The sequence below is a fragment of the Hipposideros armiger genome, unplaced genomic scaffold, assembly GCF_001890085.2.
Source record: "Hipposideros armiger isolate ML-2016 unplaced genomic scaffold, ASM189008v1 scaffold_1040, whole genome shotgun sequence".
Lineage (NCBI taxonomy): Eukaryota > Metazoa > Chordata > Mammalia > Chiroptera > Hipposideridae > Hipposideros > Hipposideros armiger.
Window position 1 is genome coordinate 19,768 of NW_017732390.1, and position 17,734 is coordinate 37,501.

Sequence of the window (17,734 nt, forward strand, 5' to 3'; positions counted from 1 at the left end):
TCAGTGTGGTGGCTTTTATATGTTGGACATGGGCCTATTAGAAATGATTTAAAAGTATAAAATCATTTCTCATGGGCTTTCAAAACACATAAACTTTATGATCAGAAACTACCTGTAGTCTAGACATTTATTCAGGACTTGAGAATTTATAGCACATTCAAGAGATTGGAGATCCATTGAAAGGGCAAGAGGAAGACAATTGCTTATTAGTGTCAGCAGTTGTGAGAACAGCTTTAAGAGAAAGCCTTTTAGATTTGAAAGCTGTATCATTAATAATGTCAGCAACTATTCTAATATTACAGTAATCTAAAACGGCACATTAACCAGTCTTTAACAAATTGGTTTGCCAGATCATTAGTGATGCAGAACTTTTATTTGGCTGTGAAAATTTTATTTTTCATGTTCACTTATTACTTTATATCCCTAAGTCAAAATTGCTCTTAGAGAAAACAAAATGAGTTTATGAAGATTTCTCCCACAGAATTCAGTGGCAAACAGTTTTAGTGTAAGAGGAAGTTTTAATGAAGAATCAGAGTTTATTTGACTTTCTTTAGAATCATCTTATTTTGTATAAATCCTGGGCGAGTGGACCAGTGCTTATTTTCATGGCTGTGTTTAATTTCTAGAAACATTTTTTTCAATCACCACCTTACTAATGTTGTGTCTATCATAAAAAGAAAAATTATTTTTAGAAGAAATCTTTAATATACTTGATAACCTTTGTTATCTTTTTCACACTGTTTCCTTTGGGCTAAATCAGCATGCAGCAGCCTAACGCAGATCATTACAAACCCCTTTTTCTGAGATTTTACTAATCGCTGTGAACTAAGCAAAAAGTTAAAGTTGGTTGCTTAAGCTTCTACAGATTACACATCATCCTTGAGTTTAGAATTACTGTTGACAATTAGAGGTTCTTCTTTCTTCATCTTCACAGTTTGGAGACTCCCAGCAACTGCGACTTGTTCGAATCCTCCGAAGCACTGTGATGGTTCGTGTTGGAGGTGGATGGATGGCGCTTGATGAATTCTTAGTGAAAAATGATCCTTGCAGGGGTAAGGAGATAATAATGTCAAGATAATAACACCATAAAAGTATATCAACTTTGTATTATTTCCCAGTATCAAAAAACATACTTGGATATAATTTTGGTCATTTATTACAATTGTGAAGGTTTCACATTGGCCATTCAGCCTGAAAGTTCCCAGAGAACTTGTGGCAGTCATGGAAACCATGTTCTTCTCATTGTTTTTGTTTTTTTTTTGTTTTTTTTTTACTTCTCTGGGATAAATATGAGACCGGTGGGCAGGAAATACTAGAATAGATTTTCTTCATGAGATGCCCCCTTCTGCAATTTTCAAAATGAGCAATCACACCAACCAGGGAAAGGATTTCATGTGTTATTAAATAGAAAAGTAAGAGGAAAGAAAATGAAGGTGATGAAAACTGAAGATAATGAATAGTGAAAGTTTTTATGAATTTATGGGGAGATGAGGGAAGCAATATTTAAAAATTAAAAAAAATAACTACTGACTTGACTCTTACTTTGAAGTTGCAGAGTAAAGCATTAAAAATATAAACATAGAATAGTATAGCTCTCTTCATATGTACCAGTCAAAGAGCCCCTTGGTTAGCTTTTTAAATTTTCCTTATTTTTCAGATCCTATCGTCAATTTTAGAATTCTTAATTGAGTACCTTACAAGTGGTCATCTGATTACAATTTCTAGTTAGCTGCCATTTACTCAGTAGGCCCATTTTTCTTTGAAAAAAACAAACAAGAAGATTTTTGTGATTTTTCTTAAACCTGTGAGCTCCTTTTAATCCTTTTCAACAAACAATGACAAATGTTTGAGCCAGCACTGTTAGGCTACCAAGTGGGAGGTCAGGGTTCCTCCAGCAGGCCTCCCGTTTCAGTGCTGGCATCTGAATACACAGGTATATCAGAGTGAGCTCCTATGCTGTCACAGACCTCCTTCTCGGCCAAGGCCACCACGGCTTGTTAGACAACCCTACCCAGAAACTTTGCCCTCTGCAAGTCAAAGATAAAACCGCAAAGGAGTAAAATGACAAAAGTTCCCTTTTTGTTTTATATTTTGAAAATAAGGCAGCCTAAGGTAACATAGCTCCATTTATGAAACAAATTAGAACATGTAGCGTTCTTTGGGCGGCATAGAAAAGCTAGCGTGCCTGTGGCAGAGTCTCCCTAAAACATTTTTCTTCTTGAGTCAAACCTTTGAGTGCTTTTCCTGATGCAACTGTTCTTCTCAATTGTGTGCTAAACGCCTGATCTGAGCACTCTTTGCATATTCAACTGCTGTACTGTGTTTCTTCTCCTGCTAACAGTATTCTTTAACGTGATTGGTATCCTGTGTCATTTTTTCTAGTTCATCATCATGGGAGTAAAATGTTACGTTCGGAATCAAACTCTTCAATTACCACTACTCAGCCTACTATAGGTTGGCAACCCGTCTCTTTGCCTCTCCCCTCTTACTTTTTCTCTTTCCTACTTTTACATTTCTCGCTTTAATTATTTGTTTTAAAATAACATGCTCCATCCATCGCGTATGGCTTAACTCATATCCAGCTGAGCTGGTGCTTCCAAATTTAAGTTCTGGAAATTTCACACGCTTGCGGTGTGTTGCACACCTAGGTGTTGAAGAAGTGATCGAACACATGCTAACACGTGGCTCATTGGGTTCTCGTGGCGTGTTCTCCATGTGCACATGTGTTTGTATGAGTGCTGCATCACTGATTACCTCACGGATTCTTGGGTCTGGTGTTTGTTATTGCATGTTGGTTAAAACAGAGTTTTTCAAGGCATAGCGTAAAAAAAACACTAGCCGCCTCATATCAGTGAAAACCCGGAAAGTTTTATATGTTGTCACGGTGATAAACAAGCCATCTCTCGTTCCATGTAATTCTATCGTTTAATTAATCCCAATGTTCAGATGCTGGCATTCTCCTTACCTCAGTAGGACATGCAAAAGACACAGTCCCTGCTTTACTGGCTTGTTTTCCCAGTGTGGGGGAAGGGTAATGAACCCATGTGGGCATCAGTAGCTGATGGATTAACAATATTTTAGCATGAGCTTTCCATTTTCATGCCAAGTCTTTCTTTAATAGTGGTTATTCTGGCTGGTGTCTAGTGTTAGAATAAACACACTTTTTTTTTTCCTTTCCCAAACTTACTTGTATCCAAAAGGAATGCATTGTAAAGGAATGCATTTTCCTTTTTGTTATGCTGAGTTGGGAGTTGGCATGGCAAAAAGATGTTCTTGAAATCCTCAACGTATCTGTGGATCCAGGTGGTGGTTCTTCCCACACAAAAAAATTGAGCACCTTTTTTCTCCTTCCTCTTTTGTTTGTGTGCACTGTTGTGTGTTACTCAATCCAGCTAAAGGAAGGACCAACATGGAGCTTCGGGAGAAGTTCATTTTAGCAGATGGTGCCAGCCAGGGTATGGCTGCTTTCCGACCCCGGGGCCGAAGGTCACGGCCTTCGTCGAGAGGAGCTTCGCCCAACCGATCAACTTCTGTGTCCAGTCAGGCCGGCCAGGCGGCCTCCCCACAGGTCCCTGCCACCAGCACACCCAAGGTAGGACTCAGGCATGAAACGTTTTCCTTCTTCTATACAATCAATGTCTAGAGTATACTTTTGAGTGTTTCAAGACCCTAGAATTTGTAGGACCACATTACTGTATTCCTTCTCACAACATGGCAAATAAAGGGTTTTTTTGTTTTGTTTTGTTTTTTTAAATGTATGCTTTTTCCCTTATGGTCCATTTAGGGACTATCTATTCAGGTGCTTTGGTTACCTTTCAGATTGTTTTTTTCTTTTTAAAACTTCATTTTTATTTATTTTTTATTTTATTTTATTTATTTATTTTTTGATGTGAATGATTTGCCATCAAATCTTTCCACTTATTTTTAATTATTATATTCTTACTGTGAAATGTTACTCTTTGCTATGAATATCTCTTTCTGTACCTTTGGTTTTTTTTTAATCTGGTTTCCTTTACATTTGATTTGCCATTGTTCCATACAGATTCTCCATCCTTTAACACGCAATTATGGTAAACCATGGTTGACAAACAGCAAAATGTCAACTCCTTGTAAACCAGCAGAGTGCTCAGACTTTTCCGTGCCATCTGCAGAGGTATCGTAAGGCCCCAGACTCTAGTCTAACAGTCGTCTTTAATTGAAACTATCACCCACTAACACTGCTTAACCTCTCCCCTGACATATGTAATTTTGATAAGACTATGTCTTTTTATAGACTTCTATAAAGTATCAACCCAGCAATTCTTGAAAAACATGGGACTAAGGGGTTAACCAGAAAAGACAGCTTTAGTTTCTTGAACAGTGTCAGCTTAACAGAGTCAAACCTGTAGGAGCTATACTGCCTTTGTTTTTCGTCCTCTTACTCATGCTTAATTTTACTTTTCTCTTCTTGGGAGAGTGAAATACAGGAGATTATATCCAATCTGAAGTAAAGTATATTTTGTAGCGGATGGTATGCATTTGCTTGCATAATTCAGGCAAGAAATGCAACCAGTCCCCTTTAGGTGAGAATGAGAGGCAGTAGTATCATTTACAAGAGAGTCACTTAAATTAAAATAATATTTATTGAGTGTCCACAACGGGCAAGGTCGCTCTGAATGTCTGTTACATTTATTTCTGCCAATGAACACTTTGTGGGTAAGATGTAAGCCTTTTAGTTATCAGAGCAGGGGGTTGGGGAGCTTAGGTGTACAAAAAGTTATCTCTCATTTTCAAAATTGTTAGACTCTAATGTTTATTATTATTCAAGCAAATCCAAGCTTTTTAATATGGCGTGATATATGGGGATATTTAGGTGGTACAAAATTTTCCAAGATTAACACATATATCAGATCATTCATATTCAGTTGAAAGTCAACCATATATCTTTTAAAGCAACTTCTCTGTAACGTGATAAACATAGGCACCAAATAATCACATATTTTATTAGAAAGAATCATAATAATTAGGGGAAAAATCCCTAACTAGCTTTTCTTGACTTGAAGGAGGTATTTCACGTTAAAGGCCAGGACCTAGGTTTAAAGCGATGCAGTGCTTTTAGAAAGTCCTTTATGCTTTTTTAAAACACTTTCTTATCTGTTATTGAATCCTTACATCAATAAGAGGTAGGCAGAGAAAATTTCATTACCCTCATGCCTCATAGGGAAGTGATGGAAATCACATTGGTGATAGGCGTAGAATTGGGGCAGAAACACCTCATTCTTTAACTCTTCCTCATTCCCCCAATCCCTCATTTCTACTCCTTCCCTCAAGTGGGAAATGCTAGTATTATATGTTATTACATCTAGAGATGTCTATCACTTACGATGGATCTCTTGTAGCAAAAACTGAGAACAGTTTCAGGAACCTCAAGCAACATGTTTGTTTTAAATATTTAGGGCTATGCTGCTATGTTAGTTCAAATTTTTTAAAAGCACAGAGTCTCCAAAATTAAAGTCTAATTATGCTATTTTGACTGGTAGAAAACTATGTTTCATTTCAAATAGCCTCATCAGACAAAAAACAACCAAACAAACAAAACAACAGTATACTTTTATAGCAGTGTCTTTAAGACTACTAGGTGGGATTTGTGACAATAAAATCAAAATAACCAAGGTGGTCTGAGAAGAATGATTTTGGGTCTTCCATGAATTCTGGCACCTTGAGTGATATATGTCATAATTATGGGTCCTCACTCTCTCATGGATTTCTGAGATACTTAGGAATTTAACTAGATCAGATCAGAGTGTCAGATCTTGTGCAAATCACTTCCCTTGCAGGCCCCCATTTGTTAAAAAGTTGTGATTAGGTGAGTGGGAGGATTGGGAGGATTAATTATGGTTATATATGTGAAAGTATTTTGAAAACTTCAGTATTATATGTATACAAATCATATAAATTCTATACTTAAAAATATGTATAGAATACATATGTAAATGAATTATCAATATTATATTAATATTCACATTTTGCAACTCTCATGTTTTAAAAGATCTTACATATGCTTTATTAAACATTTAAAACTATTTAACAAAGGAACAATTGATTTTTTAATGTCTCTATGAACTCCTATAAGAATTTTTTTTTAATTATCCCCAAATGTTGCCTAGATATCTTGTATGTGAGGACCATAGAAGATGATAGATAGAGCCAGGAAATGAAGTGGCATTGTACCAAGTTTATAAAACTTTTTTGTTGTTGTTGTTGCAGTTAAGTTTGTTACATTATGGCTATCAAGGCTTTCCTTATTTACTTGGTGTTCTACATCCGTTGATTTCTGCCCAGTTTCCTAAAAGCATTGGTGGCAGCAGAATATCCAAGCACAATTTTACAGAGCCCCGTCTTCTCTTTATACTGTGCAGGCACCATCTTTTTACCAATACTCTCTTAATTCTGTAATATTCACTGACAGCCTGGAAGCTACTAAAGTACTCACAGTTTAATTGGTGTTTTTTTTTCCCTTGGGGATCTCCATTTTTGTGTTTTCTCTTCAACATGAATTCATTTTCTTTAGAAGCTTCCCTTTGCATTCAGGGAGAGAATAAGAAATTACTGGAGACAAGCAAGGGAGAACCCCATGCCTCATTTAATTGAAAAATGTCTTCCCCTCCACCCCCTGAAGAGGTCTAGTAGAGGGTTTTCACCCATCTGTTAAGTGGCGTCCGTAGAATATCATGGAACAGGAGCAATATCTTGAAATGTCCTTTCACTTGTTAAATACAGGGAACACCAATACAAGGCAGCAAGCTTCGACTTCCGGGGTATTTATCAGGGAAAGGCTTCCACTCTGGGGAAGACAGTGGCTTGATAACAACTGCAGCCGCCAGAGTCCGAACACAGTTTGCTGGTGAGTACGGTGCATTTCTTTCTTTAATGGCTTTTGCAGTATGCTCTGAAGATTAAATTCCTAATTGGGGAAGAAATTGAGAATTGATGATGCTGTATTCTTTTGGAATGACATGTAGCCCCAGTCTTCCAACAAAAGTAGGGGATGAGTGAGTCATGGGGGTGACTAGAAAATCCCTTTTGGAAAGTACCAAAGAAAGATGAGACAATGACCATAGAACAGAAGAAAAAACTACAACAATATCCTACTCCTTCAAGCTGGAAAGTCTTGATTCTTTTGTCTGCTTGGAAATTCTGCAGGGCTCTATTTTGGGTGGTTGGGAAAACCCAGCCATGTTGGGCCTTACACCAGTGTTTCTCAGGTTTCTTCACAGAACAGTGAACTAAACCCCTGGGGTTCTGGGCTCAGCAAGCATGAAGATTTCTTAAAGTTTCAAGTCTTTTAAATGCCTGTGTGTTTTGAATTACTTTTTCTTGGGCCAGACTGGCACCTAAGAGTTTGCTCCATGTTTGCACAGCACACATGTGGTGTACACACTAAACTTTGGAACTCGTAATCTTAATTTATAGATATATTCCTTATATCTGTTTGTAGTAAATGGGATCCTGTTTTAAGTGGGGTAAGCCCAAACCTACCTCTTGTTGTAAATCTAGCTTTTTGTATACTGTGTCTACTTAGAATGAGGCCGCCTATGCTTGTGGAATGGAGAAAGACCATGAAGCCACAATATTTCCTGACTGCCTATTAGGTGTCAAGAAAAACCATTGAGATTAAAAGCGGCATTAGGTTTCAAGAGTCTGTTGCAAATGGACCCAGTGATAAGGGTGATCCATCTCTGCCCTTTTCTCCTCAGATCCCAAGAAGACTCCCAGCCGACCAGGAAGCCGAGCCGGAAGCAAGGCTGGCAGCAGGGCCGGCAGCAGGGCCAGCAGCCGCCGAGGCAGTGATGCATCAGACTTTGACATTTCAGAAATCCAGTCCGTGTGCTCAGATGTGGAGACTGTCCCTCAAACACACAGACCTACGCCCCGAGCAGGTTCTCGGCCATCCACAGCCAAGCCTTCAAAAATCCCCACACCCCAGAGGAAATCTCCTGCCAGCAAATTGGACAAATCCTCAAAGAGATAGTGCAATGGGTTCCACCAAGGCCCTTCCTTGAGCATTTATTATTTAAGTTTGAAAGATGTAAAATATGTAGAAATTATTGTGAAATATTGCAAGAAGTGAGTTTAAAATTCTGCAGATGGCCTTATTTGTGTATTTGTCTTTTTATTTTATCTGTATAATTTTTTTTGTCAGACATTATGGGGTTAAAGTCACATCATATGTGAGGGGAAGATAGAGTTTAACATGCACTAACATTTCTGCACTGTAATGTGTGGAGCACACACTAAAAGCAATTCCTGTACCTACAGGTAAGTCTACATCCTCTCTGACGGCTGAAGCACTACATCAGTAACTAATATTAAGGATACCTCATGACATTTTCTTCCTTTCTTGGAAACTCTGAAATGCCGAAAGACACACACAAGGGATGTATTTTGAGATGATTTAAATGTAAACTAAAAGATGATGGAGGGCAGAAAGACAAGTGTATCACGCAGTTTTTGTTAAGCAGTATCAGACAGAGAACTCATGGGAACTTACTTTAAGCCCTTGCCAGTGCTATGGTATTCAAGGACCTGGCAGCATTTCTGTGCCATTGTTTCACAGGAGGCCAGAGGTGTTCTGGATATTAGGCCTATTATACTGTAAGACTATAATTATAAAGTGCATTCATATAAATGTGAGGTTTTCTTTTGCTTGAGTGGACAGTAGCACCTGTATCATTGAACTCATTTTGTATCAGAGCAATTTTGCTTGCAGAAAGCTATGAAATAAAACATGTCCCTTAACTACATTGCTATGGAATTAATTTTTTTCCCCAGGGAAAATCAGTGTATTTTTTTATGAGCAATATCAATTTGGAGTGACCAAAAGATACTTAAAAATGGGTTTATTTTGATTTCTCATCTGAAATAATCATGTTCTGGTATTATATCTATATTTAATAAATATATACATTTTAACTTATTATGTATACTCACTATAGAAAGATATTAGTATGCATTTAATAAAACATATTCACTTGAACACATGGAATACCTGATTATTTAAAGTGAGCTTTTGCTGTTGTTTTTTGTTTAAAATTAAGGTTATATGTATGATATATTTTTACTAATAGTATAACAGGCTAAGTTTGGGGGACATTAAACACAGGAATATATTATTATAATAAATATATAATAAAAATTACATTAACCACTCATTCTGCAAATATTTTGAATTGCCAACCATGTGCCAGCCAGTAGGTGACCCTGAGGCTACAAGGTCCCTGCCTTCCTATATTTGAGGGGAAAACAGTTAAACAAATAACTAAAAAAAACCATGAACTGAAACCACGAGATGTGTGACTGATTTTATAAAGGAAATATAGTGATATTCTTCTGGTGTCTGTACCTTTAAAAATCAAATGATGGAATTTTCCTAAATATAAAAATGGCATCAAATATAATCAGAAGGATGGCAGATTATTACTTTTGGCATGACAGGTCACAACTTTTCCCATACCTTTTTAAATTTATTTCAGCAAACAGCAGTGGTGGTTTTTGGGTTCAAGGGGATATTATTATTATGTCTTCCCTGCTTGGCCTTTTTCATGGATGCCAACACTGAAGAACCTGGAATTTCCACTGACAGAAATTAGGTGCCACTTTTAAGTGAGAGTAATTCCTTCTTTCTCAAAGCATGGGTCTCAGGTGGGAGCCTTGATGGAAAGGGTAATAATTCTAACCTAAGAGATCACATGTTATATAATTCATGCATTTGATTATAAGCATGTCATCTAAGAAGGCAATTGAAATTGTTATTCTTTTGGTGCTTTGCATATGATCACATTTCCACTTCAAAGACAAATTTAAGGGCATGATTTTATCTCAGCCTGTTTGAATGCTACCCCTGTTAAAGAGCTAGGTGGATTGCTTTTCTAGTAGTAAAATAAGCTTTTGGAGAAAGATAAGTGGTTTAAAATATTTCAGAGAAGTCTCAACTACTAGTAGTTATCAGCAATTGTGGGGGTGGGGGTGGGGGCTTTTCAAACTTTGACGCCTGATATTTGTTTTCTCTTGAACTAATTCTAGAGCCTCAGGCTGAATTCTGAAGAGTCCTGTAAGTTTCAGTGAATGCAACAGACACACCTATACTATACACATTTCTTTTCCTTTCTTTTCAAAAAACAGGACATTGGAATGAGTCTCAACTCTATCTTAATGTAAAGACAGTTTTTTAAAAAAAATAATAAACTGAGGCATGTTAAAATTTTTAAGTTTGTGCAAAAATCGACTGAAACCAGTCAATGCCAAACTATAAGTGGTTAGGAGCAGTCCACCAACAGGAGCTCAGAGAAATGTTTTTATAGTGAAAAGGCAAAATCAAGGAAACTGGGTTGGCTACAGCTTCAAGCCTAGTTTGCTGTTTGTGCTTGGTTGTCCTTAGCGTTTTGATTTGGTAGCCTTGAGGAATTTACAGGTTTATATTTTGGTGTGCTTATGTAGACTGTGGCTACCTCTCTAATGACCTTATTTAATTAATTGAACAATTCTAGGTTAAACGTTCTCCACTGTGGCTACTGTAATTCAAAATTATCTTTAGTAAGGTGAACCTGCTTGTGCAGCTTCAAAACAAAATTTTATTCACCTGAGGCCTCGCACTGGCCCCCCCCCAGTCCGGTTTCTAAGACCTTGCACTGACAGAGTCCGATTCCAGCTGGTTTCTGGACCCACACCGGAAAAAGATTGCTTAAGTCTGAAAGCACAGAAGGCAGAAGCTGCGGAGCCAGAGTCTGAGAGACCTTACCCACAACCTCCAGCAACAGTGAAGCAGCGGGACTGCAAGCCACTCAGCAGGTACCTTTACCAGGTTGCTCCTTGCTCCTGGGTACAGTCGGGCCTCCTTTGGTTCCCTCTTCCAACAACAGAACTATCAAAGATAAACTGAAGCATATTAAAATTTTTTAAAGTTTATTTGACCAAAAATAGATTTAAATGGGGCAGTGGCAAACCGGAAGTGGTTAGGAACCCTTCACCAGCTCCGGAGCTGGGAAGAGACTTTTCTAGAGGAGCCTGAAACAAAGTAAGGAAATTATGGATTGCCCAAAGCGTAAAGCCTACTGGGCTGCTTGTGCTTGTTTGTCCTTAGAGGTTCGATTTCATAACCTTGAAGTATTTTCCAGGCTTGCATTTTGGTTTGCTTGCATAGTCCGCGAGGGCAGTAGAACCACTAAGGTCAAATGACCTACTTGTTTCATCAATTTAACAGCTCTTAATCATTAGGAAGCTGAATCTGGAGTAGTTTTTGTCTTAAGAATCAAAACTACTAGCAAATTCTCATGTACTGCTGTCATCTTTTGAAGTAATAGAGTATCCTCTTTGACATCAGTGCAGAAGTGGATGGACCTGGCCAAATCTCAGATCTGATTCCTTTTAATGGCAAATAAGGGTGGGAGGGCTGGGGAAGGGCCCTGTTGGCTGCAGGGGACTGACCTGTAAAAATGAAGAGAGCCTGGGAAAGGATCTTGTTTTGTTGTGTTTTGTTTTTGTTTTTGATCATTCTAAAACTTGCTGTATTTGCAAGAAGGGAAGTTATAATGAGGTGTACTTATTTACTCCTTTTTGACAAAGTACTTTGAAATTCATGTGCTTTATTGTCAAATGGGTGGACTCATACCACCCGACAGTGTATTTGCAAGTGCCCAAGCTATTGTGTGTGTCTGATGACATTACCACCTGGCTGTGAACGTCCCTTTGGAGTCTCACATAGGAGATGAAGACACTTTAGCTTTGTCTTTTAGTACTTCAGTAACTCAGTTCCCTTGAGTCATGTGAGAGGTTGACTTGATGGTTATCAAAATATACTTGGAATTGAATAGAGTCATGGTGAGATGTTTGGGCAAGAAACAGTTCATATGACTATTTAAGATATCTAACTTAACCTGCTGAATTATACAACTCTGGTTAATTTTATGTAATTCTGGTGTCTGTAGAGATGTTGAATATCTAGTTAGGATGAAGAACAACAAAAATTGGGACTTATTTTTTTGGCTTCTGCTTCCAAATTGGTAAATTAAGAATATTTGCAAAGCAAAATGTGTTCAAAGGAATTCTGTATTAGTTTACCCACAGTTTTATTTTACTCCATTATTGGAAGTTAAAGACTGTATAGGAGATGAGAATAAAATAGAGATTAAGAAGTTTTCAAAAGTTATCCTCAAATAAAAACAAAACATTCTTTTAGAATGTTACTAATTCTAAAGAACAGCTACTTTTGCCCCAGGGCAAAGACCAGAAAATTTAGTTCCCACAGCCTTAGAATCTGCCTTCTATGCCAGTGTTTTCCAGACTTTGGTGGCATATTTCTATCAATAAGTTTTTTGAGCAAACACTTCCAATGAATGTATATTAATTTCTTCTGAGATATTATTTTCATGTATTTTATTAGCTAATTTCTCAAGGCTCAATATAATGTTAACAGTGAGAGTTAGCTTTAACAACATTTGGCATTATTGTATATACATATTTCAAATAGTCTTGACAAGTTTTTTGGCCAAATTCTTGTCAAATCTGATAAAGCCTCCCTGATATAACTCATGATGTGGCTGATGAAGGGCTTATTCTGGAAGTTGTCATCTGCCATGTTCTTGTTTGTTTCTTGCATTGTAAATGTCTTAAATCCATGTTTTTGGTTTTTGTGTTTGTTTTGTTTTTTTTTGCAGCGATCCATATAAGCCACATTTTCTAAAGACTATTTCATTAAAAAAGATAAAATGTAAAATGCATCCATTTTGATATAGATAAACTACAGTCGTCTGCACATGCTGAAAGCAAACCAGGAGTCTGGGAGCTGTTGGGACTCCCACACTGTCCTCAGGTCACCTCAGATCCCAACCGTGAGAGGACATTGATGCCACTGGAGGACAAGGCACCAATGTCAGTCTGTAGTAAATGTTTGTGAAGGTTAATTTCCTCCTCCTCCTTTTAGATGAAATGTAAATATAAAATCTCATTTTATTTTCCCACATCCTATAAGGTCACCTTGCATACATTTAAGGATCACTGTCAATTTGATCCCTAACTGTGAAATCGCTGTTGTACACTATTTTCCTTTTTCTACCTCTTCTCAACCATCTTTTTCCATAGGGTAAAAGTTTGCTATAAAGTTCCTTTCCCCTCTGCTCCTAGTTATTCAAGGATGCCCACCTGTGCCAGTGGTTCTGCGTGATCACAGGCATGCTTCATTTTATTACGCTTCGCTTTATTGTGCTTCACCAGGGTAGCATTTTTTGCAAACTGAAGGCAAGGCCCTCCACCAGCAAAAAAGATTATGACTTGTTTTAGTGATACTTGCTTGATTACGGTTATCTGGAACTGAACCCGCAATGTCTCTGAGGTATGCCTGTATAGTCCTGGTTAGCTGTTGTCTAAAAATTGAGGGTGGTGGGTGGAGGAGACATATCAGTATTCCTGAAGCCATAGTTCTGGCCCTTGCTACCTCTCACTTGTTCTCCTATAATGACCGCCTGTTTATCTTCACTTCCAAAGCCTCCTCCTCCAGGTCAAGTTGGAGGCATTGTCCTCAAGGATTGGGACATGCCTTTTGATATGAAGGACTGGAAGAAAAGGTGATTAAGATGGGACAAAAGAAGTTGAGGGAGTTACCCTGTACTGACTTCTGCCAGCAAAGTAGAAGATCTGTCCTGCCTTGAGTTAAGGACTGTTACAGGTTTGGGTTATTTGAGTTGAGTAGAGAAGGTTTGAAATAGTTGAGACCATGTGTTTACAGTTACCCAGATCTACAGGGTGCAGCCTGGTTGAACACGGGACAGGAAGTTCACTGATCTGGAGCTGGGGTTTTTTCAGTCAGGTTCAACAGAAAGATCAAGGGATTAGAGCAATGGAAAGTAGCAGAGGGCGAAGGATGGGTTTTTACCTCAGAATCAGTCTTCAGGTACTCAGAAGAAGGGCTTTGGGAGCAAGGCACTGTGGGTGAGAGTTTGGATCAGGGTGGTAGAAGGCTAGAACAGCCTGGATAAGCACACAGGAGCGGATGTATGACCAAGAGTGATTTATATTTGGGGCATTGTCTAAGGATTGCAAGAATGTGAGTTTTGGTGGCCTCAGCAGTTTGTTAAAAATTAGTCTCAGCTGTTGCAAGGCTTCATTGATTTTTATTGTGCTTACAGCAGAATCTGCAAGGAGAAAGCAGTAGTCACCTCCTAGAGTGTGGAAGGGGGTGGAAGAGTCTGCCTTTCAGCTGGGATGGGTTATGCTTTGAAGCCCCAAGTAGGTAGACATGTGTGCATACGTGTGCGTGTAGGTTTGGCTTTTCAAGGATGCAGAAGTGTCAGGCTTCAGGAGTATGGTATGTTGATATTTACTTATTAGATTTGGCTGTGGGCATGAGTTAAAAATGGATTACCACAAAGACTACATTTATGAAAGGAGGACCCACCGGGTAGAAAAACATACATGGTCATGTTCTTAATTACTAGTGTAGGAAAGTTTGTTTCAAAAATAGCCTGTCAGTGGACACAATTCTGGTCAACAATTGAGTAACAATATACCTTCTTAAGAATTGACTGATGAACTCTGAGGAATAGAACAGATTTGAAGCAGTGTCTTCAGATGTAAACCATAGACTTTACAATGCGATATCTGATCATAGACTAATTTGGAGTTGTTTTTCTTGGGAAACCTTTTCCTTTTTTAGGTATAGTTAATTATGCTTATATTGATTTTTGTCTTCCATTTGTGTCTTAGTTTGAGTTTATAAAGCTCTTAACACACATATGTGTCTTATATGAGGTTTCCCAATCAATCATTTAAATAGTAGATAAGTAGTATTGAATTTAATGCATAATTTAAATGAAGCTAGAAAGGTTGTTATTAGTCTAGACTCACACAGCTAGAAAATGAGTGAGTAGTTAAATCTTTTCATCCGGAGACCAATAATCATTCAATTATGTCTCACCATTTACCAGGGCCTAATAGATTATTTTCTAAAGATGGTAACTTCATAAAGAAGACATGATCATGACCTCTCTCAGGAAACCACATCACATCTGGATTTTCCAGAGCAGCAAGCTTCATCTTAAAATAGTTTTAGTCTCTTCTTTGGAGTGTTGGAAATGTTTGTGTTCCATAACTAGACAAATTTTCCATTGTTTCATGTCTCATTGAGTTATCTGGTTCCCAAAAAGTAACGACCTTTTAAAATTGGTTTGCTGAGTAAGATGGTCTGATTTGAGGCAGCTAATATTTAGCACTCCCTTTCCCTCCAACCATTATAAGATACATAATGAGTTCCTCTGTAAAGTTGCTCCATTGCTTAACTACTAAAGAGTCCTGATTCCCCCTGCTGCCAGACAGGTATCCTAAATGACTTACTTGAATTAAACTTTTGAGTAATCTACCTCAAGCTCATTGATAATATATGTGGATAAATGTTGGAACTCTTCACTGACTGTGTCATGGTGTGGTATTTTCAAATCAAGTGGTTTTCAAAAATTTATTTCCGGTGTAGAGAGACACATATATATGTGACCTAACAAAAAAAAAATCTAATAAAGATATGTAAGGAATGATGTCCATTCCGATTTTCCTGCTTCGTTTTTGGTCAGTTTGACTACAGTGCTTTACAGAGTGCTTTGTGGTGCTTTCCTAGGCATTTATCCTGATTCTATCACTCAAATATACTTCAAATTAGGTAGTACTTTCATAAATGTGTTCTTTTGCTCATTCTTACTCTCACAAACTTCTGAAATGTATCTTTTAAATATAAGTTTAATATATCAGTGTCAGAATCATTTGCTTTTGTCAAACCATGTTTAAAAGGTAGTTAATTCAGTGGAGAACTTCTACTTAGGACAGTCCTTTCATTTATACTGACTGCATTTTGGGAGTGGGATATTTTATACATTCAGTGACACATTTTATTATCAATTTCTGATTATAGAACTATACTTGTTAATTGTAGAAAATTTAGTAAATATATAAACATACAAAGAAGAAAATCACTCATCATCTCACTACTCAGAAGAAATCACTGATAAATTGGGGCGGGGCGGGTAATTGTTAATTTGCTTTACACTTTTGATGTCATGCTGTACTTTCATTTTGATATCTCTGATTATGTCCTTAAACTAGAAAAGGCCAAAAACACTAAGTTATTTGTCTATGGTTACTTTAGCCTTTAAAACTGGAAATAGGATGATACTTGCATTGCTTTCCATTGCTGGACAACAATTGCCCTAAACTTGGTGATTTCAAGCAACTTATCTCACGGTTTCAGTGATCCGAATCCAGACAAGCCTTAGTTGGGGCCTTTGCTTTAGGGTCTCTTATGAGGCTGTAATCAAGGTGTCAGCTAGGGCCACAGTCATCTGTGTCACAGCTCATTTGGGACAGGATCCACTTTTAAGTTCACCCATTGGGCGGCTGGTCAACAAGATTCCATTCCTCCTGGGCTGTTGAGTTAAGGGCCTCAGTTCCTTGCTAGCTATTGACTGGAGGGCCACCCTCAGTTCCATGCCACATGGCCCCTCCTACATGGCAGCTTGCTTCATCAAGTGTGCAAGCCAAAAATACAGTAGAGTCTAACAAGACTAAGTCACAGCCTTCATAACCTATGCACAGAAATTAAGTCCTATCACTTTTGCCATATTCTATTAGAAGCAAAGCCTATGTCCAGCCTCCACTCCAGGGCAGGGCATTGCACAACAGCATAACTACCAGGAGGCAGGGATCACTGAGTGCCACCTTTGAAAGCTGCCTACCACGATATTAAATCAGAAAAGCTTTATTTGAATCCCTTAACTTCTTTATGTAATGAAGAGACTGGTGTAAAAACCTCTTTAAAAAAGTCTCAAAGTCATTTTCATCACACGTGAAACATATCACACATCAAAATTCAATTACTAGTTCAACACAAGCTAGATTGGAAGAGCAATGTTTTTTCAAAACTTCACTTTGCTAAAAAGTTATTTATACTATCGGACAACGAACAACACAAGCATTCAAGCAAAGATGATCTATTCCAACCCACAGAAGGAAGGTTGTCTGACATTCAAAACAGAAAACAAAAAGCAGGTTAGAGTACAAATGGGCACCAATGACTTCCTAGTAGGGATGACGCAGAGGTGCAGGGAAGCTCGTGAACAAACATTCCTCAAATACAGTGAGAGGATTGCTGGGGTGAAGACTCTAGGATAGGAACTCACTAGAACCCACCTCTCCCCATCCTGGTCAAATGTTACCTTGCCTCATTCTCCTTTTCTTAACTGCCTTCCCTTTGTAACCTTGGAGATGCTAAGTTGCTGCTATATATGGAGACATTAGATTCTCTCTGCTAGGGAATAGTAATTTTTATGGTTGGGAATGTGTGCTTGTTGTCACTGGCACCTAAGTGCTCCTCTGCTGCCGCGGAGCTCCCAGGAATGATTTACATGATCAGGGTTAATATCTCATTCAAATTTTCATCCAAGGGATTTCACATTTGCAGCACATGCATTTTTAAAACACCCATACTCTTTTGTGAAGCAGGAAAAATAAGTTTGGCAACAGATAAAACATGTTCTTATGGGCCTTGTCTCCTCATTTGCACGTCTCAGTGTGGTTTTACATTTGGTTTGTACCAGTGAGATCACTTTCATATTCAGAGGAACTGCTTCAGAGTGTTCTCTAGAAAACTAAAGTGTGCAAAACACCTCATGAGCAGGCACTGTTTTGTGGAGTTCAAACTAAAGTTTATCCAAGAAAT

General features: G+C 38.0%; 2 protein-coding genes across 2 annotated transcripts in view; both read left to right on the forward strand.

The window, feature by feature from the left end:
- LOC109376043 (dystonin-like) overlaps positions 1-9,016 on the forward strand; it is a gene marked incomplete at its 5' end in the record, with an annotated part of 28,423 nt that extends 19,407 nt beyond the window's left edge. Inside the window, 6 exons of the mRNA XM_019631706.1 lie at positions 935-1,052; positions 2,383-2,454; positions 3,393-3,592; positions 4,043-4,153; positions 6,760-6,883; positions 7,737-9,016. Coding sequence (XP_019487251.1) covers positions 935-1,052; positions 2,383-2,454; positions 3,393-3,592; positions 4,043-4,153; positions 6,760-6,883; positions 7,737-8,011 — 900 coding nt within the window. The remainder of the gene's footprint in view (positions 1-934; positions 1,053-2,382; positions 2,455-3,392; positions 3,593-4,042; positions 4,154-6,759; positions 6,884-7,736) is intronic.
- Positions 9,017-10,542: 1,526 nt separating this feature from the next.
- COL21A1 (collagen type XXI alpha 1 chain) overlaps positions 10,543-17,734 on the forward strand; it is a 376,826-nt gene continuing 369,634 nt past the window's right edge. Inside the window, exon 1 of the mRNA XM_019631703.1 lies at positions 10,543-10,827. The gene's annotated coding sequence lies outside the window, so the exon portion shown is untranslated. The remainder of the gene's footprint in view (positions 10,828-17,734) is intronic.